Below are 25,034 nucleotides of genomic sequence, written 5' to 3'. Positions count from 1 at the left end.
GAGATGAGCAGATAATCAAAAGATGTCACAGACAAAAGGGTCAAAGAAGTGTTGACGGTGGTGGTATTTGTCTGAGAAAAGTGCTAATTAAGAATGGAAGACAGGATATTCAAAGTACAGCTCTAGTGGGGGTGGGGTGGAAAGACTAAAGGTTTTAGTTTTAGATTTAAAAATAATGGAAATAGGTGGGGAAAGAAGAATCTATATAAATTATTGAAAAAAAAGTGGGGGGGGTGGGAAAGAAACGGGGTGGGGATGGGGGGAGGGGTTGCCCCTTCACTTCCTCTCTCCTCACCGTCCAAGGGCCCAAACACTCCTTTCAAGTGAAGCAGCATTTCACTTGCATTTCCCCTAACTTAGTCTACTGTATTCGTTGCTCCCAATGCGGTCTCCTCTACATTGGAGAGACCAAACGCAAACTGGGCGACCGTTTTGCGGAACACCTGCAGTCTGTCCGCAAGAAAGACCCAAACCTCCCTGTCGCTTGCCATTTTAACACTCCACCCTGTTCTCTTGCCAACATGTCTGTCCTTGGCTTGCTGCATTGTTCCAGTGAAGCCCAACGCAAACTGGAGGAACAGCACCTCATCTTCCGACTAGGCACTTTACAGCCATCCGCAGTAGCTTTTAGCTTTTTGTTTTTATCACATATTTCTGAAACTAGGCAATATTCATAAATATAAGCATTCAGAAATCTAGGTTCCTCTCACACTGGGGAACCATCCTTAGAAATTCACTTTCTAACTGTCCACAACATTAATACCGGATGAAGCTGTTAATCACATTCAAGTGATGAGGCTGAGATGAGAGACCAATCCACTTAAATCCTTCGTTCTGCAAAACCAACGGTTTGCATCGTCTAATTCCACCTCGGTCTTATATTTGAAATTGTGCTGCACACGCAATGTATCTTTTTGCCTTTCCTATCTGTTAATTATATGATGCCTATCTTGAGGGAGAGAGAACGTGTTGTATCCTGATTGCAAGTTCGTGGGCTGTGAAGAGTTAGTTGATTTTTTTTTGCACCCTGATTGACAGCCAGGTCCTGGCTAGCACGTGGCTTTGACGTCGATGGAGGTGTCACATTTTATAAGGAATCACCAGGGTGGGGAGTGAAAAGCTGTAAATCCCTGATCCCGATCCCAGCGAGCAAGGACGCCTCGCCTTTATTCCTTCACAATTATTAGGGTGTACTGGTTGTACAGAGTGCCGGCCGGGGCAGTAGAATTAGAAGCTGCAAGTGTAAAGTGGCATTCTGTGTCTGAGGGTGGGAAATTCAAGCTGAAGTTGCATTTGGACTTTTTTTGCTATTGTTGTTGGCGGGGGGAGAGAGAGTGAGAGAGCATGGAGCTGTCCACGTCCTCGAGTGCTGAACGGGAGCTGTTCACCGCGAACATTGCTGAACTGTACTGGGGTCTGGCGTTCAACGCCACTTTTGGCTACAACGGTAGCCTGAATAGCAGCACGGAGCTGGACCCAGCCAAGAGCACCACGTCCACGGTCATTGCCATCGCCATCACAGCCCTCTACTCGGTGGTGTGTGTAGTCGGCCTCATTGGCAATTTCCTGGTCATGTACGGGATTGTCAGGTAGGAGGTGATTCCTTTGCTCAAGAGATCCTTCCCCCGGAGCAGTAACCGGGCGAGTTTATACAGATTTATACAGAACTGTCACACTGAGGCTATGAAATCTGGCGCATTGCCCCCGAGTGAGGTGTGTTTCAGCATTACCCCTACCACCCCCTCCCCCCCCCCAAAAAAAACAGAAGGCTACCTGTAATACTTTCTGCAAATAACCATTCTTACTCCTATTTAACCTTCCATTCTCATCCCGCCCTTCGCTTTCCCCACCTTACAAGTTGTCTCTGAACACGGCTTGGTGCGTATGGGGACTTAAGACAATCTTTTAACATTAAAGTCATGCGTCCTCCCTATTGTCCAAAAGAATCAACTATCAGAAGTGGAAATATAAGAAATCAAATCTGTTTTTTAAAGTATTCTGATCATGAAATCAACGAAGTAACTGAAATTGTCAGGATAAAAAGTTTTGACTTCGATAAAGCAATGATTGCAATCCGCGTTCGGCTGCTCCAATCTAATCTCCAATCGCACCTCTCCACCAGGTTCATGCCATCCAGAATCCGTTCCCAAAACTAATCAATAGAAAGGGCAAAAAATGTCATTCGAATTTAAGGGAGAAGATTTATGGCTATTGTTAAAGGAGTTTTGCTTTAACAATATATCGTACCCTTTAACAATATATCGTCCCCCTTTAACTGCAGTCGGGCTTTGGAACTGTTCCATCCATTCAGGCATTGATATGTTTCCATAGTCACAAGGACTGGACTCCCAGGGTCAGAGCACCTGGCGGGGCTTTGACATACAACTGGGGTCTGCCAACACTCCACTTAACATTACCAAACAAATTAAGTGGCATTTTCTTCGCTAAATAGGTTTGTTTAAGAGAACATTATATCCCATGTTTCGGGTTTTGCTCTTGGATATGGTGCATTCAATTCTAGATCAGCTCGGGAGATGCATCAGCTCAGCAAAAATATTTGAAATACTTTCACTAAATTGAGGGAATGATGCAGGTTTAAGTGTTTGGGGGTCTATTCTATCCGGCTATAGCCGTGACCTTGTCCTGCTGATCACTCAGTCAGGTCTTCAGCAGGTCAAATAAGAGACCGGGTCAGAACACGAAATTCAATGACAGTGAAACGCAGACTAGGCAGAAAGGTAAAAATCCGTCCATAGTTCCAGATACAGCTATATACACAGCTAGATCACATCCACAAACACAAGCAAACATACCCATTAACATACACACACACTCACAAACATACCCATTAGTGCACACATAAACATACCCATTAGCGCGCACACATGCACAAACATACCCGTTAACGCGCACGCATACAAACATATCCATTGACACACACATACCCATTAACACACACAATACCCATTAACACACACACACACAAACATACCCGTTAACGCGCACGCACACAAACACATCCATTGACACACACACATGTCCATTAACACACACACAAACATACCCATTAACGCACACACACACACATACCCATTTACATATACCTTCACTGTACCTGGGTCAAAATCCTGGAACTCCCTCCCTAACAGCACTGTGGGTGTACCTACACCACAGGGACTGCAGCGGTTCAAGAAGGCAGCTCACCACCACCTTCCCAAGGGATGGGCAATAAATGCTGGCCCAGCCAGCAAAGCCCACATCTCATGAATGAATAAAAAAGTACACACACATACCCATTAACACACACCCACTAACACAAACACATACCCATTAACACACACACATCCATTAACACACACCCAAACATGCCCATTAACAGACATGCAGACACAAACATACCAATTAACACACAGACACACGCAAACATACTAACACACACCCGTTAAAACACAAAAACATACACATTAACATGCACCCACACAAACGTACCCATTAACAGACATACGCCCACACAAACATACCCATTAACACACATACAGACCAATTAACACAAACATACTCGCAAACACACACACACCCATTAAAACACAAAAGCATACACATTAACACGCACACAAACATACCCACTAACACACATACGCGAACACACCAATTACCACACACACAAACATACCCACTAACACACACACGCCCATTAACACAGAGACCCCAACATACCCATTAACACACACAAACATACCCATTAACACGCGCGCGCGCACACACCCAAAAACTCACCGACTCAAATATATACACCCTCAAACACATCCGCAAACACACCCACACAGACAATTACTCAAACACAATCCACAAATACATCATAATGCCTCGTCCCCCCACCCGTCCAAGCACGAGTGAGCACACACAGCATTGAACACACAGGTTCCCACCACACAGACTAGATGTGGACAATCTTTCCCCTTTAACACAACACGCAAGACACATTGAGATATAAAAACTGTTATTCTAGTGTTTTGCATCAGTTGAAGTTGCTGCGTTGTGATTTGAAACTAAACATAGTTTTAAAGCATCGTGCAACCCATCTGGAATTTCAGTTTTATAACTGATACATACGGCACAGTTCTCTTCGCAGATATACTTGAATAATGTAGAGTTTAAAATTGCTGCAAATATTTTCCCCTCGCAGTTCATTTGGTAACGAGCTCGATATGAGCATTGCTATCTGAGTACCAGTTCTATCGCTAAGGGGAAGGCTAGCAGAATGTCTAGATCACAATCCCAATGTCTGCAAAGGTGTTCGATCTTCAATCTAAATGGAAGGGTCATTTGGCAGTTTCTGTGTGTATAAAATGTGGATTAATTTTGCAAATAGACAGGAGAGTATGCAAACGTGTCAATGGCACCACCTAGAGCTCAGATTATGAACTGCAGGGCGAAGATGGATCTTGTTCAGTCTTACCTTCGTTAGACTACCTAACGACCTGTGCTTAAAATCGCAGCCCTCGAATGTCCTAGACTCCTATAATGAAGTGTTAAACCAGTGCAACGGTTAGCGGAAGACATTCTGAATAGGACTTAACTGCAGTTTTGAGAAGGTATCAACAAAATTGGGAAACAGATTGCCAAGGACCCCCATCCCCTCTGGATATCAAATCCACATATGCAGAGATACAAGGAAAGAAGGGAAGTGCTCAAAATCTCAAAGAAAACACTGGAAGCCTGCGCAAGCCTGCAATCCTAAAAACACAAGTTAACGCTTCAGTTGGAACCCAGTCCTGCTGAAGGGTCTCTTTATTAAATTGTCATTCCCTCTCAGATGCTGATTGGCTTGTTGTGTTACCTCCATCCTTTTTCAGCTCCCAAGTGCTCACCTCAGGGCATCTGCACTTGGTGGGGAGCATTTTTGTCAATGAGTCTGGGCTGATCAGTTCTGGGGAGTTACTGGTGCTGAGATGTACAACCACAAGCTTTCAAGCCCATTCCCTTCAATGTCTAGGTACCATCCATGGTTCAGTTGGTAGCATGCTCATTTCTCCATGAGTAGGTAATGGGCTCAAGTCTCATTCCAGATAATCCAGACTGATTGACGCTTTAGCACAGCACCGAAGGAATGCCATTCTACCATCTTTTGGATGTGATGTTAAAATGAGGCTCTCCAGCTGTCCCTCTCATGGCATTATTTCAAAGAAGAGCAGGGGAGTTCTCCCACATGTCCCAGCCAATATTTATCCTCCACCAACATGACAACAAAACGTATTATCTGATCATTACAAAGCCATTGCTGTTTGTGGGACAAAAACAGAAAATGCTGGAAAAACTCAGCAGGTCTAGCAGCATCTATGGAGAGAGAAACAGAGTTAACGTTTCGAGTCCGTGTGACCCTCCTTCAGAGGGTGTTTGTGGGAGCTTGCTGTGCACGAATTGGCTTCCGTGTTATGCACATTACAATGCACATCACACTGCAAAAGTACTTCATTGGCTGGAAAACACTTTGGCACTTCCTGATGTTGTGAAAGGTGCTAATAAACGCAAACTATTTTGAAACAACATCCACTGCAGCTCTGTGAAAATGATCAGATTATAAACAAAAACACAGTTTTGGCCTTTCAGGGTGTTTGCGTGCATGTCCGTAAACCACAAATGAACTAGTGAGACATGTTTCCAATGATCGTGTGTGTTATTCCTTGTAATAAATACAGACAGTTAAAAAAAAACGAACAATAATTTTTATAACACTTTATCCTCTGCAGATGCCAAGGTGCATCAGAACCAGTCAGTTACTTTGGAAGTCACTTCTTTGCTTTGAGGGAACAGGCATTAATGGACCTGTAGTTCTTAGGGCTCTTCACCACTGGGGTTTTCCTCATGTCTGTTGTAGCCTAACTGATGAAGATTGATTACTTTAATTGGTCAATAACTCCATTATTGTTGATCATTGAAGGTGAACTAGATCAAACTTGCTCCTTTTGTTCTCATAATTGCTGTGAAGTGGAGCTGCTGTTGTTACAAAGCAAATGCAACAGTTAATATGTGCACAGCAAGCAACACATTAGATCAATAACCAGTTAATCTGACTTTTGGTGCTTTTTGCTTGAGGGAGGAATATTGGCCAGATCACCAGGGGGAACTCATTACTCTTTGAATAGTGTCATGGAAGCTTTTATATCCGCCTGAACAGGCAGACTCAGTTTAATATTTCATTTGAAGGAAGGCATCTCTGACAATACTGCATGTCCTCAGTGCTGCATTGGAGTGTCTAGTCTGTGTCCTCATGTTCTGGAATGTAAATTAGACTTCTGGCTGAGAAGCAAGAGTGGTATCATTTGAAACAAGCTGGCACAGAATCGGCAGTGTTTTCTTTTCTGAAACAAAAACAGAAATACCTGGAAAAACTCAGCAGGTCTGGCAGCATCGGCGGAGAAGAACAAAGTTGACGTTTCGAGTCCCCATGACCCTTCAACAGAACTAAGTAAGAACAGGAGAGGGGTGAAATACTCTCCTATTTTTACTTAGTTCTGTTGAAGGGTCATGAGGACTCGAAACGTCAACTTTGTTCTTCTCCGCCGATGCTGCCAGACCCGCTGAGTTTTTCCAGGTATTTCTGTTTTTGTTTTGGATTTCCAGCATCCACAGTTTTTTGTTTTTCTTTTTTTTTCTTTTCTGAATTTGTTTCCTAATGGGAGGACACAGAATTGCATGAATAACTATAAGATTTGTAAGTATAGTAACAAGGGTGTGACATATAGATGGAATCACAACAAGATAATGTTAAAAATTCATGGATAGGATTGATAAAGTCCTTGGTTGACACCAATCATACAACAAGGAGTTTGACCACTCCCCAAATATCAACTGCTGATATGCGAGGAATCACAGAATCACAGTGCAGAAGAGGCCCTTCGGCCCATCGAGTCTGCACCAACACATGAGAAACACCTGACCTACCTACCTAATCCCATTTACCAGCACTTGGCGCATAGCCTTGAATATTATGACGAGCCAAGTGCTCATCCAGGCACTTTTTAAAGGATGTGAGGCAACCCGCCTCCACCACCCTCCCAGGCAGCACGTTCCAGACCATCACCACCCTCTGGGTAAAAAAGTTTTTCCCCACATCCCCCCTAAACCTCCTGCCCCTCACCTTGAACTTGTGTCCCCTCGTGACTGACCCTTCAACTAAGGGGAACAGATGCTCCCTAGCCACCCTGTCCATGCTCCTCATAATCTTGTACACCTCGATCAGGTCACCCCTCAGTCTTCTCTGCTCCAACAAAAACAACCCAAGTCTATCCAACCTCTCTTCAAAACTTAAATGTTTCATCCCAGGCAACATCCTGGTGAATCTCCTCTGCAACCCCTCCAGTACAATCACATCTTTCCTATAATGTGGCAACCAGAACTGCACACAGTACGCCAGATAAAAATGATTCCTATTCCCTATGCTATTCCTAACAACAATGAGTTAGCCAAATGGAAATAACCAATTGCTTTCTGAGAGGGAATACAAAGTACAAAAGATTTTTAAAATCCAATTCTTTGTTTTTTTCCAAACTTTCTCCATCTCCTGACAGTGACTCTTACTGGACTCTAATTCCATGGGCATCAATCGCTACCTAGTACCTTGTTCAAATGGCCAAGTGAAATATGTTAACAGACTATTCCACCATGTGTGTCATCAAAACTGAGCCTAATCTTGTCCTAGGAAGACCTCTGCACCTATACCCTTTCTAGATGTAGTCAATGGATGGTAATCTGGAGCAAGAACCCACTGTCTGATTTTGCCCAAAAATGTTGATGCCACAGGTTGTGCCACAGGTCACCCCTCAGTCTTTTCTGCTCCAACAAAAACAACCCAACCTCTCTTCATAACTTAAATGTATCATCCCAGGCAACATCATGGTGAATCTCCTCTGCACCCCCTCCAGTGCAACACATCCTTCCTATAATGAGGTGACCAGCCACAGCTTGGAGCAATAGCTGAGAGCTAACTCATAGCCAGCAAGGAATCAGTTCTCCAAACCCTTCTGGCCTGGAGGATTCAGTGTTAAACTAGACAACATATTCCCTCACCAGACCATCAAGGCAGCTGAATAGGATCGATCAAGTTCTGTTTCTTTTGCCAGTGGTGCTGAGTGTTCAGGAACACGTCACAAATAAGTCTGCACAATAGGAATAGAAGCAATACTGGGATTTGCTTCATTGCAGCAAGGAAATAGAGGTAAGGAAAGAATCACTTACATTTATATAGTGCCTTTCATGATCTCAGGAGATCCCGAAGTGCTTTACAGCCAATGAAGTACAGGCACACTGTAAATATAACTTCAAGAGTTTGATAGAGCCCCAGGAGAGTGAAAATCTCAATGAACTAACATCTACTACAATCAATACATCATATCAATGCTCAACTTAAATAAATAATTGATTCAGGATAAAGGAGGGGGATGAATAATCTACCATTGAAGAAATTGAATTTCTAAATGATTTGGCATCTTTATCATGATTATAGCATTAGCACTTGAGGACATTAATGAGCTGAATGGGATTATAGTCAGCAGAGAGTGCTGGGTAGCAATTGTCCAATATTGCATTCTCAGAATATGTTCCCACTGATCTGTCTATATTTTATCCGTTGTCATGACATTTGACAAACCCAATTAAAGAGCCCTTTACAAGCCATTCATTTCACAAAATATTGACATAACCCCGTAATCTTTATATTGGTGTTTAGAATTTCAATCAGACATTATCTCATGTCTGCAGTCCATAAGACTGTAACCATGTGCACTCAAAAACTCTCTGGGGATCAGACGTTGTCAGAAACAAGTTGCTTTACTATAAGCCAGGCATTTGAGTGCATTTGTGGCTAAACATTTCTAAATTTCACCTTTAATATTTAAATTAAAGGCAATTTGAAACAAATGCTGCTGATTTCAAAAAACCATCCATTGGAGAGCAGTTGATTCTAGGAATTTTTTTTTATTCATTCACGGGATGTAGGCTTTGCTGGCTGGGCCAGCATTTACTGCCCATCCCTAATTACCCTTGAGAAGGTGGCAGTGAGCTGCCTTCTTTAACCGCTACAGTCCATGTGGTGTAGGTACACCCACAGTGCTGTTAGGGAGTTCCAGGATTTTGACCCAGCGGCAGTGATTGAACGGCGATATATTTCCAAATCAGGATAGTGACTTGGAGGTGAACTTCCAGGTGGTGGTGTTCCCATTTATCTGCTGCCCTTGTCCTTTTAGATGGTAGTGGTCATGGGTTTAGAAGGTGCTGCTGAAGGAGCCTTGGTGAATTCCTGCAGTACATCTTGTAGATGGTACATACTGCTGCCACTGTGCGTCGGTGCGTTTGTGGATGTGGTGCCAATCAAGTGGACTGCTTTGTCGTGGACTGTGTCAAGTTTCTTGAGTGTTGCGGGAGCTGCACTCATCCAGGCAAGTGGGGAGTACTCCATCACACTCCTGATTTGCGCCTTGTAGACGGTGGACAGGCTTTGGGGAGTCAGGAGGTGAGTTACTCATCACAGGATTCCCAGCCTCTGACCTGCTCTTGTAGCCACAGTATTTATATGGCTAGTCCAGTTCAGTTTCTGGTCAATGGAATGAAGATACAAAAGCATATTAGAACTGAAGCATCTGTGTTTTGGATATGATATATCTTAATCATTCAAATGTTTTGGAGGGTATGAAACAATTTGTGGTAAAGTCAGAACAGGCATTTCGAATCAGATCAGGGAAAACCACAATATTAACATAAAACGTTGGAAACCCTCAGCAGGTCTGGCAGCATCTGTGGAGAGAGAATCAGAGTTAATGTTTCAAGCTGATGGCCTTTCGTCAAGCATTTCATTCAGATCACCGACCTGTTCCTTTCTCCACAGATGCTGCCAGACCTGCTGAGCATTTCCAGCAGTTTTAGTTCAGATTTCCAGAATCCACAGTATTTTGCTTTTGTTGCAGGGAAATCATAATGGCTGGCAGGGCGATTTCTAAGAGTTGAGCAATTTGTATCCACAGCTTTCTCAGCCCCACACCCATTGCCTCTCTCTCCACCACCACCACCACCGCCCCCCCACCCCCCCGCACCCACCTGACCCTTGCAGTTCCATCAGTGGTGTCTCTGCTACCTCATTCCCTCATTCACTTGCAAGCCTCGTCAATAAGTGTCAGTGGACTATCGATATTGTTACAATCTCTGGAGAGATCTATAACCTTTAAAAAGAAATTTAAACTTCCAGTTGATAGCTGAATGAATGACACATCAAGACACCACATTTTAAATTTTTTACTCTAACAAAAGACTAAAAGCTCTTTTGACTAAACACTATTTTGTTTTTGTAGGCAACTTATATTTTAAACTACATGGAGTGATATTCCCCTTGTATATTTATCAGCCATCGCACCCTTCACAGAATTACAGTCGTTTTAGCAAATAGTCCACAGTTACTCCTAGCTTTTTCACCGGCTAGTAACTTCAAGTGACCATCTCCGGGTGCTTTTATCAATTTTCCGAGAACTCCTTAAACCTCCACCAGCAGTAAAGCCTGTTCTGATGATTCTTTCTCCCCCGTTCATGCAAGAATGTATCTTTTGAAATCCTTAGATGGCTGCAGGATGCATCTCTTCAACTAGAGACCATCTCCCTCCCACATCTGGCTGTGGGAACTCGCAAATTCAAGATGCTCTTCTGAAGTCTTTATTCTCTTTTGCTGACCACAAAGAATGTCTGCCGTCTGTCTGTGATATTCATTGATTTGTAGGGAAGCCTGTAACCTGATCTCAAAAATGGCATTCTCTGCCCTCTTCCGCATGACAATGTGAAACACATTAACATTGCATTCAGGAAGAAATGTTACTTTGCTATGTTTGGGTAAGAGTAACTCAGCATTTTGATCAAAGGTGGGTAAATGGAGTTGTGGTACAGAACAGCCATGATCTGAATGAAAGGTGGAACAGGTTCGAGGGGTTGAATGGTCTACTCCTGTCCCTATATTCCTCTGTTCCTTAAGTATTTTATTTTCATCAAAGTGATGGATGTACCTGGTGTAATTAGAACATTTGAATTTAAGGCACCTAGTTTTAGAATCAAGTATCTCCAGGTCAAGTGCAACATTATCAGATGCAGCGTAAAGTTTTCTACATTGTTATGGAATAAAGACTTCAGAAGAGCATCTGCACAGCACAAGTGAGATATTTATACATTTCCCTCACCAGCCCCTTTTTGGGCCCTTGAGTAAGAATGCCAACTGGGGACACTTTTGTGCTGTGGTCTGATGTTAACTGGGAACTGGATTACACCTTTATGCACCCTGGACCTCACAGGTAGAGAAAAAATTCTCAACTTGCTAACCTGCGCTAACTTTGGTTCCAGGGCCCAGGCATAAAAGGTCAATGTTGGCCTCCTCATGTCGTCCAGTGTCTTATGTTAACCATGTGCTGGTACTGAGTTATGGAATCTGATCTTGCGAAATCCCGAGTAGATATTGGTCACTATTTCCTAGCAGGCTTGACGCCAATGTAATGTAACTTGTAATGTCACAGTGTACATCTGAGGAAAAAGCCACATCTGCCAACATATGCCAGCTGTGACCAGTGGGTAGCACAACTTTTGGATGCAGTGGAGTGAGTTCCAAGCCAATCCAAAGACTTGGACAGAAGAATCCAGGCTGGCACTTTTCAGTGGAGCACTGAGGGAGTGCAACAGTGCTGGAGGTGCCGTCTTTCAGATGATATGTCAAAGTGAAGTCTTCTCTGCCCTTCAGGTGGATGTTAAAAAAAAATCCGTGGCACTATTTCGAACAAGAGCAGGACATTCTCTCCAGTGCCTTGGCTAACATTTATCCCTTACCCAACATTACTGAAAAAACAATAGATTATCTGGTGATTAACATGTTGCTTTTTGATGGCACTGAATGTGCACAAATTGGTTGCTGCATTTCCTACATTACAACAGTGACCACACTTCAAACGTCCTTCATTGTTTGTCAAGTGTTATGGATGCGAGGACATGAAAGATGTTATAAAAATGAAAGTCTTTCAGAAGTGGCAACGTGCCTTCAAGTGCTGGTGTTTGCACTGTTGAAATTACCGTAATGTATAATGGGAATGACAACTGTGTCTTGTCTTGTAGCCATATGCACTGTTAAAATTATTTAAGTTAGATATCAATAAAACCTGCAAGTAGATTTCAGCCATTGAGAGGCTCTGCAACACAATCCTCAAACACAGAAGTCTTATCTGTTTCCAAGCTGTTTGGTGTTGATATATATTCAGTCAGCACAATGGGGAGGCATCAGTCCCAGAGCACAGTTAATGAGAACCAGACCTTTGGCTCCTACAGGCTTAGAGTGCTGGTGGTCAGTGAATTTATGCCAATGGCAAGGTACAAGGGTCTCAGCAGAAACTCTGGTCCAGATGTCCTGCATATACATGTCAAAGTAGAATTAAAACAAACAGCTGCTTGGGGAACCAAAGGATGTGAGCTGAGGGAAATAATCCAACACTGTTTCATCACTAGGAAAATAAAGAACATGCTGGATAATAGATAGCCGTGGGTTAAATACGTGGTGAAAACCGATATCATTCCAGAATTACACACAGAATAATGGTGACAAGCCAATGAAATAAAATGTGACTATCCAATAAGAAATCCAAGGGAAGAAAGTAGGATTTAATGCTGGTCATATTTTTAATGTATGGGGGAATTTATTGCAACCTATTATAAGTGGAGATTCTTTGTTCTTGGCTCCTAGCACTATTCACTAGTCATTGATTTCTGCAGCCCACAGGTTACTGTGTAGTGTTTTCCTCTGTATCATCTCAGGATTGAATAAAGCATCAAAGAAGTGTGTTTAAATCAAGCTTCATTGCACATCTCCTATTTTAACTTATCCTTTCCTTTGTAACCCTTTCAGCTCCTCCAGCATTTTTTTTTTATTGTTTTCATGGATAGAAGATTGGCTGGCTAACAGGAAGCAGAGAGTTGGCACAAATAGGTCTTTTTCTGGCTGGCAGGTTGTGACGAGTGGTGTGCCACAGCGATCAGTGCTGGGGCCTCAACTTTTTACAATTTATATAAATGACTTGGATGAAGGGACCAAAGGAATGGTGGCTAAATTTGCTGACAACACATAGATAGGTAGGAAAGTAAATTATGAAGAGGACATAAGGAGGCTACAAAGTGACATAGATAGGTAAAGTAAGTGGGCAAAGATCTGGCAAATAGAGTATAATGTGGGCAAATTTGAAATTGTTCATTTTGGCAGGAAGAATATAAAAGCAGCTTATTATCTAAATGGTGAGAGATTGCAGAGCCCCAAAATTCAGAAGGATCTGGGTGCCCTTATGAATGAATCACAAAAGGTTAGTATGCAGGTACAGCAGGTAATCAAGAAAGCCAATAGAATGTTATTGTTTATTGTGAGGGGAATTGATTACAAAAGTAGGGAGGTTATGCTTCAGTTATACAGGGCATTGGTGAGACCACATCTGGAGTATTGTGTACAGTACTGGTCTCCTTATTTAAAGAAAGATGTAAATGCATTAGAAGCAGTTCAGCGAAGGTTTACTAGATTAATACCAGGAATGTCTTATGAGGAAAGGCTGGACAGGTTAGGCTTGTATCCACTGGAGTTTAAAAGAGTAAGAGGTGATTAAATTGAAACCTTTAAGATCCTGAGGGGTCTTGTCAGGGTGGATGTGGAGAGGATATTTCTTGTGGGAGAATCTAGAACTAGGGGTCACTATTTAAAAATAAAGGGTGACTCATTTAAGACAGAGATGAGGAGAATTTTTTTTCTCTCAAAGGTTGTGAGTCTTTGGAACTCTCTTCCTCAAAAGGCAGTGGAAGCAGAGTCTTTGAATACTTTTAAGGCACAGCTAGATAAATTCTTGATTAACAAAGGGTGAAAGGCTATCGGGGGTAGGCAGAAATATGGGGTTGAGGTTACATTCAGATCAGCCACCAGAGAGTACAGAGTTAGGGTACAAGTTGAGGGAGGTTATGATGAACTTACTTAAGACAATGGTTCGACCTCAGCTGGAGTACTGTATACAGTCCTGGGCACCACAATATAGGAAGGATGTGAATGCATTGGAGGGAGTGCAGAAGAGGTTTACGAGAATGGTTCCAGGGATGAGACACTTCAGTTAGGAGAAATATTGGAGAAGCTGGGACAGTTTTCCTTGGCGAGGAGAAGGCTAAGAGGAGACTTGATAGAAGTTTTCAAAATCATGAGGGGCCTGGACAGAGCAGATAGAGAGAAACTGTTCCCGCTCGTAAATGGATCGAGAAGTATTTTGCAAAAGAAGCAAATGTGAGGTGAGAAAAAACTTTTTCACACAGTGAGTGGTTAGGGTTTGGAATGCACTGCCTGGAAGTGTGGTGGAGGCAGGTTCAATTGAGGTATTCAAGAGGGCATTGGATGATTATTTAAATAGAAACAACATGCAGGGTTATGGGGAAAAGGCAGGGCATTGGCACTAAGTTAAAATGCTCAGAGAGCTGGTGCAGACATGATGGGCCACTTTGGAAGGAGTGATTTGACAAGGAAGTGTTCAATGAACAGCATGACACTAGGAAGTTCTGAGGAACAAAGGGACCTTGGCGTGTGTGTCCATAGATCTCTGAAGGCAGAGGGGCATGTTAGTGGGGTGGTGAAAAAGGCGTATGGGACACTTGCCTTTATCAATCAAGGCATAGATTACAAAAGTAGGGAGGTCATGTTGGAGTTGTATAGAACCTTGGTGAGGCCACAGCTGGAGTACTGTGGGCAGTTCTGATCGCCACATTATAGGAAGGATGTGATTGCACTGGAGGGGGTGCAGAGGAGATTCACCAGAATGGGATTGGCTGGGATGAAACATTTAAGTTATGAAGAGAGGTTGGATAGATTTGGGTTGTTTTCGTTGGAGCAGAGAAGACAGAGGGGGCGACCTGATCGAGGTGTACAAGATTATGAGGGGCATGGACAGGGTGGATAAGGAGCAGCTGTTCCCCTTAGTTGAAGGGTCAGTCACAAGGGGACACAAGTTCAAGGTGAGGAGCAGGAGATTTAGGGGGAATGTGAGGAAAAACTTTTTTACCCAGAGGGTGGTGACAGTCTGGAATGCGCTGCCTGGGAGGGTGGTGGAGGCGGGTTGCCTCACATCCTTTAAAAAGTACCTGGATGAGCACTTGGCACGTCATAACATTCAAGGCTATGGGCCAAGTGCTGGTAAATGGGATTAGGTAGGTAGGTCAGGTGTTTCTCACATGTCGGTACAGACTCGATGGGCCGAAGGGTCTCTTCTGCACTGAGATTCTGTGATTCTGTCAAATGGCCTCCTTCTGCACCATAACAATTCTGTGATCAGCCAAGATCTTATTGAATGGCGGATCAGGCTCGAGGGGCCGAGTGGCCTGCTCCTGCTCCTGCTCCTAATTCGTATGTTCGTATGCTTGGGAAGCAGTGTGAAGCAGTGGAGGGATGTGCAGGTTAATTAATGGTCTGACATGGTGGCATTGTCATTATTTTCATATCTTCATGCTCTTCCTTTGGCTCAGTGGTAGCCATTTTCTCCTCTACGTCAGAAAGTGCAGTATTCAAACCCATTCCAGGCAGTCCCAGCGAGTGGATACTGGAACCCCAATTCTGGGTTGACATTCAGTGGGATACTCAGGTTTAGTCGGTGTGGGTGACTCCCCTGTCTCATTGTATAGGCTGCGGAAGCCCATAAAAATCTCTTGCCAAATAGGACTAACCGACTAAGGGGGTTCATTATGGCCGTAGCAGGAGCCTTCATATCACACCTGTCAGACTAGTAAACATCCAAGAAACCTTCCACTACTTACACCATTCTTCAATGTAAGATTGTGAAGATATGAAAATACCCAAAACCTTCATCAGTCTCCCCTTTGTCTCACTATCAGTTGGGACTTTAAACCCCAAGCATATCGTCACTATCTGTCCTTTTCCCCCAAACAACTGGAAATCTAAAAGCCATTGTGTTGATAGGAGCAAGATGAAGGTAGGTGGGTTGATGCTCCCGTGACCTGTTGCAATAATGCTCACATCAGGATGGCCAACACAGCTTATGACATAGGAGGTGGGCTGAAATTTTTAAAAAAGGGACTACAACACTAATGGGTCTGATCACAGGAGCTGATGGGGCCTATGCAGATTCGCATTTTATATCCTCAGGGAGTGCCTATAAATCTTTTCCAAACACCTCTTATTTTCTTGCCTAATTTAGTCCCTTTTATTTGCTTTAGGAACTGACTAAACTGGCTGGAGAATAGTCAGAAGTCCTAAAAATAATTTTTGTGCCTACAGTTTTTATAATCTTTGAAATTTTCTTTCTTCATCCATAACTTATGGTATGAATTCATCACGGATGGGGAGACTTAGGGTTATCAGCCTCTAAGTAAACTCTGGTACAAAATCATCTTTCCTGACTAAACCGAGGTTATTGCAAATAAGAGGGAGAGGGAAAGTGAGAGAGAGAGAGACAGAAAGAGAGGGAAAGTAGGGGAGACAGTGAAAGTGACAGAGAGGGAAAGAAAGAGGGGAGAGAAAGAGGGGGAGAGAGGGAGAGACAAGGGGAGAAAGAGGAAGCAGTAGAGGAAGACAGTGAGATAGGGGTCAGAGAGAGGGAGAGAGAGAAAGAGACAGATTAAGGAGAGAGCAGGAAGAAAATAAAGGGAGTGAGAAAGGGGAGAGATGGGGATAAAGGAAAGGAGAGAGAAGAGAGAAAGCAGGAGAGAAGAAAAGTGTTAAGGATAGATGGGAGAGAATGAGAGGGGAAAAGATAGAAAGAGATGAGGGAGAGGGAGAAAAGGAGGGGGAGGGAGGTGGAGGGACAGAGGAAGAGAGAGAGAGAGGGAAGGGGAGGGAGGGTGAGAGAGAGAGGGAGGGGAAGAGAGAGGGAGGTGGAGTGAGAGGGAGAGGTGGAGGGAGAGAGCGGGAAGAAGGGAAAGACAGAACGGAGGGAGTGAGATGAACAAAGGGGAAAGAGAGAAAGAGGAGAGTGAGATGGAAGGAGGGAGAGAGAGAGGGAAGGGAGAATGAGATGGGCAGAGATGAAATAAGAAAGAGGGGGGAGTTGAGTGGGACAGAGAGGGGCAAGTGGTAAAGATGGGAGAAAGGGGAGAGATGGAGATATTGAGAGAGAAAGGGTGGAGAGAGAGCAACAGAAAGAGAATGAGAGAGAGAGGGAAATAGAAAGGAGAGATAGAAAAAGGGGAAAAAAGTCTATTGAAGCAGTAAGTCTGAAGTAGCTTAGTGCACTTTACAGGGAGATCCCAGTCCATATCCTATCCTAGCCCAAGTGGCATTCACCTATCACCCTGTACTCACTGACTCACACAGACGCCTGATCCTCCAATATTTCCAATTTTAAATTCTCTCATGTATCTATCCTTCCCTTTTGGCTTTCCAACCTTCCCCTCTCCCTCCGATTCCAGCCTTGTCTGCATGCCACACCCTCTTTCACCCCAGCCCTGCTTCCAACTTCCCATGGCCTGAAATGCTAAACTAATCCTAAAACTTACTGCCTTTGCACCTTCCTGTCTGCCCTCCTCAATACAGACTCCTTAAAATCCATTTCATTGACCAAGCTTCTGGTTATGCCTCCCAATGTCTCCTTTTTAATTACATCTCTCTGAAGCACTTTGGGATGGTCATATTACATTAAAGGAGTTAAATAAATGCAAATTGTTGCTCAGGTGGTTTTTGATGTCATGAAAATCAAACAGAATTCAGCCCCTGACTAGTTCCAGGTGGTGAGGGACGAAGTTGACTTTAGTTCCTACAAACATCAAATGGGGGAGAACTCTTGGCTGTACCTGAAACTCTGAAGTACAGGCAGAAAATTCTGTGATCGCTCAACGGGTTCATGAACATTTGAAATGACAAAGCATGGTTTAAAATGCACTTGCGGTGTGTATCCTTCCTGAGTCAAGAACACTACACAGCATCTCTACACTGCTGATGGTTCTGCGAATATCTAACATTTTCTTATTTTCATTCTTGGAATGCGGGCAAGGCTAGCATTTATTGCCCGTTGCTCGTTGCCCTGAGAAGGTGCTGGTGGGCTTTCTTCTTGAACCATTTCTCTTTGTAGTGGTTTAATACAACCGGGTCGCTTGTTAACTTTAGAGGGCCGTTAAGAATCAACCACATCAGCGTAAGGCTGGAGTCACATGTAGGCCCAGAGGACAACTGGCCAGTTTCCTTCCCGAAAGGCCACTAGTGAACCAACTGGGTTTTTACAACAATCCGACCGCTTCAGGGTGACTTATACTAACATCAGCCTTTCCAGGTTTTGCTGTTGTTGTTTCTGAGTTTCTGCAGTTGCAGCTCATTTCCTCGTACCTCAAAAACTTCCCTTCGTTCACAAATCCTCGGTTTCTGACCTTCTTTGAAAGTTCTTTGCATCAGGAAAAGGTTCTTGCTTGTCCGGAGGTACGGCTTCCATCTCACAGCAGATCGTCAAGTCAGCCCGTGATAACTGTAAAATGCAAAGGACAATTTATGGCACTGTAGCAGCTCATCTTATTACACTATAAACCCAAAGGAAGGTTGGCATCTAGCCATACAAATCAGTTCATTGTTTTATTTGATTTTGCAGTCGGCTGCATATTTTTATTACTGCAATCTGCCAAAGCAAAGAGATTTTTAAAGCTGCTTTGAAATTGTTTAAATACATGCCAAATTGATACCTCTTACTATGTTTTACTCAGAGATTAATCGCTTCAATAGGCATCAATGATCTTATCACAAGTTCCGATCCCTCAATGTGAAACTTACAACCCAACTCAACAGGCACAGGCCAAACGGTGGGTACCATTCTCACCTTTTCAGTCAGAAGATTGGGGTTTGAGTCCCAGTCCAGAGGCTTGTCCACATAATCTGGGCTGACCCATCCAGTGCAGCACTGAGGGAGTGCTGTGCTGTCATGGGCGCCAGCTTGGTGAAGAGTCATGCGGACTCGAAACGTTAACTGTGTTCCTCTCCGCAGATGCTGTCAGACCTGCTGAGTTTTTCCAGGTATTTTTGTTTTTGTTTCGGATTTCCAGCATCCGCAGTTTTCTGCTTTTATTTCAGATGAGATGAGATGTCCTGTCGGGTGGATGTAAAAGATCCTGTGGCATTTGCCATATGAAAAAATAATTTGCACTTTTCCTTTGGTTCGTTTGTCAATTATCTCAAATCCGTGTCCTCTAATTACCGACCCACCCAGCGGTGGAACACAATCTCCTGATAACGTTTAGTGCTCTGCTTAATGTGCTCCCATCAGTTGCTGTCTGTACTGTTCCAAAATGGCTGAATGGTTGTATTAAAATATCACAAACTGGAATTGGAGCAAAACACATGGCCAATATACTAAAAAAAAAATGCATGCATACAGGAAATCAAACAAACAGTGGAGCGGAAGGATAAGATTTTGGAACCTTTTCAGACAGCCCACTCACAGCATAAGAGACCATGTAATCCAAAACCAGGCAGGTGCTATTCAATTCCAATCGATCTTCCACTTGTGCAGTCAAGGCATTGACTTTCATTAAGTATGGATACAGGAACAGAAAAGCACAATTTCTTGGACTTACCAAACAACAGAATCAGCTCAATGATATTCCCATTTCCTGTCCTCTCAAAAGCTGAATTGCAGCATCTGGGGAACTGTGACCCAAAATACCAGAAAAACCTTTGGTGGTGTCAGGCTACAGTTAACATTGAATAGATCAGTAAAGTAGTGTTGCCATTGGTCTTACAGCAATGCTGTCGCCAAATACAGATTTCCTATTAAAGGCAATTAAATCTAACAAACACACTAGAGAGCATGTTCAGAGCTTTCCTGATAGAAGCAAGAGTACTAGTACTGACAGAAAGCTGAGTCAGGTTATGGATTCAAGTCCCACTTCAGAGACTTGAGCACAAGATCTAGGCTGACACTCAGTGCGTTTAATCTTCTGAATGAAATGTTAAAGTGAGACCCATCTGCTCTCTCAGGTGAACGAGGAAAATCCCATGGCATTACTCGAAGAACAGGGGAGTTCTTCTTGTGTCCTGGGGCACAACTTCATTCAACTTCACTGAAACAGATTTATCTGATCATTATCACATTGTTGTTGGTGGGACCTTGCTGTGTGCAAATTGGCTGCCACATTTCATACCTTACACACGACTACAAGGTTGTAAAGCACTCTGAGACGTCTTGAGTTTGTGATAACTGCACTGAGTCATGCAGACCACTGTAATCCCTGGTTTGCACTGAGTTGGTTGACCTCAGCACTGGTGATACTATAGGAGATCTTGGGGGTATCAGAAGGGTAAGTAGGCAGGACATTAGTACCCATAGTTTCATCTCTAATTTGTCATTCAGTGACTGCCCCAGCCAAGTGCATGTTCATGTATGTCTAGCTGAGGACAGATGCCTTCCAGTGCTGAATAGCCTTATCAAGACTGACCCTTGAGGAATGGCTGCTTGGGCACAGTACCAAACTCTACCTGCACCTGCGGAAATCCATCACTACAAATGTCAGCCACTATTGTGGGTGGGGGGGGTGGGGGAAAAGAGAGATGGTGGGTAGGGACTATTCCATTCAATGACTATCCCAGGTGTAACACGATGCTTCTACTTGTTCCTTTTTCCTTCCCCAGATACACGAAAATGAAGACAGCCACAAACATTTATATCTTCAACCTTGCCCTGGCAGATGCACTAGCCACGAGCACACTGCCATTCCAGAGTGCCAAATATTTGATGGATACGTGGCCTTTCGGAGAGCTGTTGTGCAAAACAGTCCTGTCAATTGACTACTACAATATGTTCACCAGCATCTTCACCCTCACCATGATGAGCGTCGATCGTTACATCGCTGTCTGCCATCCTGTTAAGGCGCTAGATTTCCGCACCCCCACGAATGCAAAGATCGTCAATGTCTGCGTGTGGCTTCTGTCATCTGCCATAGGGGTCCCAGTAATGGTCATGGCTGTCACCAAGCCCAACAAAAAAGGTGAGCAATGATAAATGTTTCCTGTAAAATGTTGTTGTTGTTGTTGTTGTTGTGAGGCCAGCCTTTTCTGTGCATTCTTGTGCGTGGCAGTATTTAACACAGAGCAGGAGGCCTGCATGGTACCTTCCAGACTGCTATGTGGCTGTGCCTGCACACAGCTTGGTAGTAGGAACATGGGTGAGGACTGAAGCAGAGCAATCATTAGCAGGCAGTGACTACGCGAGACCTGCTGAGCTTTTCCAACATTTTCCTGTTTTTGTTTCAGGTTTCCAGCATCCGCAGTGTTTTGCTTTTATCTTTGCATTTAATTGACTGCCACTTCTCTTCCAGGAATGCCTACCTTGAAAAAGTACTGCTCTTCTCTCCAGCAGGATTTCAGTTTTTAAATTTCAATCACATTTCTACTTCCTTTTAGATCTGAAGAAGGGTAATACGGACTCGGAACATTAACTCTGCTTCTCTCTCCACAGATGCTGCTAGACCTGCTGACCTTTTCCAGCATTTTCTGTTTTTGTTTCCTCAGAGCGTAGATGGTTAAAGGGAGATTTAATTGAGGCATTCAAAATGATGGAGGGTTTTAAGCGGGTGGGTGAGGAGAAGTTGTTTCCACAGGCAGAAGCCACATAAATACATGCATCTTCTGCAATCTAAGATAATTGGCAAAAGAACCAGGGGAGAGATGAGAAGCAATATATTTTACGCAGCAAGTTATGATGATCTGGAATGCATTACCTGAAAGAGTGATGGAAGCAGATTCAATAGTAACTTTCAAAAGAGAATTGAGCGGACAGTCAAAAGAAAATGATTTGACAAGGGTTATGGGAAAGGCCAAGGGGAGTGGGACTAATTGGACATTTCTTTCAAAGAGCCAGCAGAGGCACTTTTGGCTCACTGGTTTCCTGCTGCGCTGAATGATTCAGAATTGCAGAGAACCAGAAAATAAAAGATTTCTTATCAAGGTCATCCTAGGAGCAGGGCCTTATCCATTCTTGTGCATCAATGGTTCCCCCACACATAGGAATTTGGAGCTGTTTTGAACTCAGTTTAGAGGATTTTAAACGTGTCTTCCCAGTGTGACCAGGGCAGTTGCAACCTTAAAATGGGTGATTTACTTACCCCCCCTTACACTTGTAGTCCAGCTGCTGCCACATCGGTAGGGGCCTTGGAATGTTTGCCTGTTTCAAGTGAGAGTAATTCACAAATTAGGGTCCTGTGGAACCACCATTCTGCCTATTTGTTCAGCAGCCTGACTTATTATTCATTATTCAGCAGTGAAGTGCTTTGTGATATCCAAAGGATATGACTGTTTCCCCACATGGATCCTGGAATGGACCCTGATATTTCAAAAGAAAGCAAGTATTGAGTTAAAATCCCTCCCTAACCGCACTGCGTAAGAACCTTCTGCTACGTGGACAGCAGCTGTTCAAGAAGAACTTCCACCACTACCTTCTCAAGGGCGACTGGGAGGATAGGCAATAAACACTGGTCTTGCCAGTCAATGCCTACATTCTGAAAATGAATAAATTTTAAAAATCGAAAAGGCTTATTTATACGCATTTCTTTTTTTCTTCTTCCCTTTCAGGTAATGTGATGTGTACCATACAATTTCCAGCCCCCACTTGGTACTGGGACAACGTAACCAAAATCTGTGTCTTTATATGTGCCTTTGTCATACCAGTCCTGGTCATTACCATCTGCTACGGCCTGATGATTCTGCGCCTGAAAAGCGTCCGACTCCTTTCAGGCTCTAAAGAGAAGGATAGGAATCTGCGGAGGATCACACGGATGGTCCTGGTGGTGGTGGCCATCTTCATCATCTGCTGGACACCCATCCACATCTTTGTCATTGTCAAGACCCTAGTGGAGATCCACCCCAGCCCATTGGTGACGGCCAGCTGGCATTTCTGCATTGCCCTGGGCTACACCAACAGCTGCCTGAATCCTGTGCTCTACGCCTTCCTGGATGAGAACTTCAAGCGCTGTTTCCGGGAGTTCTGCCTGCCTCTGCGCGCCAGGCTGGAGCAGAACAGCTTCACCCGGGCCAGGAGGTCCACCAGGGAATCAGTCTGCGCCTGCACCCCCTCCGAGATGGTCAACAAGTCCGTATGACTAGGCGTGGACAAGCCCGGCAAGGGATCACACTATAGGAGAGGACAGGATCTGAACACTGAAGTAACCCAAATCACAACTGAGTTTTAAAACCTGATGATTTCAAAGAAGCTCTTGATGATTGTACTTACAAGGATAAAAGGAATCTCGACTGAGTTACCTCTCTTTTCCGGGTTATTTAGGTCACGAGGTCACACTGTGATCCAGTTAGCTTTCAATTTACGAACAGATAAAAAAAACTTTAATTGATTGTTCATAATAAGGAAAAATAGCATCAATTATTTTTAATTAGAAAACCTGTACATATATAGGTAACACACATACACACACACTGCCTTTGGCACAAAGATATTTGAATTGTAGAAATAATAACAACTTGCATTTATATATTGCCTTTAACATAATAAAACATACCAAGGCGCTTTACAATCATTATCAAACAAAACTTGACACCAAGCACCCTAAGGTTTCAACTTCTCAATGTGCCTGGACGTTTGATGCTAAATGTTTTCTGACTTTTGTTGGAAAAATAGAAACGGAAAGGCATTCAGTTACATTACCACGATTATAAAACTCCTATTTTACTGCTCACTATGTGTTGATGGAACGTATTACCTGTACAGAATTATGTAGATACTTTCATGGAGTCGCTGCAAAGGTTTAATGACCTTGAAGGAATGTAAACAGATTCAACTCCTCCTTTTTTGCCGATCGTCTTTTTCTTTAAAAAAGAAAACTATAGGATTGTTTCCTTGCACTCAAGGAGAGTTTCAGTCCCCTATCCCCCGCCAACAATATAAAAAGAAACAAATGAATGCTTCTTCTCTGAAAAGAGGTGAAGACTCGAATCGAGTTGTGTGCAGCGTTCAAGTGCGGAAGTGGGAGATTGAAATTCAACAGCTGCCCAGATGTCAATGAGGACTTTATTGGTTGATATTTTATATTGCTGTATATTTGCCTGAAGTTATCACCGTAAAGTGAGTTAAGGTATTCCTTATTGTATCGTATTTCTGATATTATAAAATGCATTGATTAAAGAGTTGATCACATTCTCTCCAGCCAAGTTTCATCCCGTTCCGTCACCAGATCTTCCCACAGCATTGGCTAGCTTGCTTCTGTGCGGTAATAGTCTATGGTGCACCAACAGCTTGCATTTATATAGCACCATTAACACAGTAAAACATCCAAAGGCATTTCACAGGAACTTTATCAAACAAAATTTGACACCGAGCCACATATTAGGACCAGTGACCAAAACTTAATGAAAGAGACTGATACTCTTAAAAGAGAAGAGAGAAGTAAGAGGCTTAGGGAGGAATTCCAGTGCTTAGGACCCAGGCAGTTGAAGGCACGGCTGCCAACAGAGGAGTACAGAAAATTGGGGCGTGCAGGAGGCCAGAATTGGAGGAATGCAGAGTGCAGAGAGTATAGGGCTCGAGAAGATTACAAAGGCTATGGAGGGATTTGAACTCAAGGATGTGAATTTACACTGTAACATAGCAGCCATTTTCATGCATCTTTCAAACCACAGTAAAGATCACCGAATAAAAATATTTAAATTTTGGTCAGAGTCTATCTGCTCTTTTAAACACGAGTGGAGTGGTGGGAGTAATTTTGATTTTGGACAATAGTATGAAAGTCACTCATTTTACATCCCTCCTGATTATTATTTCCATGGAAGACAATGGGAATGAGGTAAACCGGAAAGATGTGAAACGGGGCAACTGATTCACCATCGCCCAGAGTCAAAATTCACCATCGCCTAGAGTCAAAATTCACCATCGCCCAGAGTCAAAATTCACCATCGCCCAGAGTCAAAATTCACCATCGCCCAGAGTCAAAATTCACCATCGCCCAGAGTCAAAATTCACCATCGCCCAGAGTCAAAATTCACCATCGCCCAGAGTCAAAATTCACCATCGCCC

The 25,034-nt window shown here is 43.4% G+C and overlaps 1 protein-coding gene across 1 annotated transcript; it reads left to right on the top strand.

Annotated features, from left to right (window-relative positions):
- Positions 1-1,428: 1,428 nt before the first annotated feature.
- LOC144695404 (delta-type opioid receptor-like) lies at positions 1,429-23,109 on the top strand. Its single transcript, XM_078566293.1, has 3 exons — positions 1,429-1,589; positions 20,645-21,000; positions 22,583-23,109. Exons 1-3 carry the CDS (start codon positions 1,573-1,575, stop codon positions 23,107-23,109), a joined length of 900 nt encoding a protein of 299 aa, XP_078422419.1. The 5' UTR covers positions 1,429-1,572.
- The last annotated feature ends 1,925 nt before the right edge of the window (positions 23,110-25,034 follow it).

Source organism: Cetorhinus maximus, chromosome 21, assembly GCF_964194155.1.
Source record: "Cetorhinus maximus chromosome 21, sCetMax3.hap1.1, whole genome shotgun sequence".
NCBI lineage: Eukaryota > Metazoa > Chordata > Chondrichthyes > Lamniformes > Cetorhinidae > Cetorhinus > Cetorhinus maximus.
The sequence above is the reverse complement of the archived record's forward strand: the minus strand, read 5'-3'. Positions and strand labels throughout refer to the sequence as shown.

What these genes read in the sequence shown, in the direction of transcription:
- LOC144695404 (XM_078566293.1), top strand. An exon ending in CACCAAGCCCAACAAAAAAG is followed by an intron (nt 21,001 to 22,582) that starts GTGAGCAATGAT and finishes CTTCCCTTTCAG; the next exon opens with GTAATGTGATGTGTACCATA.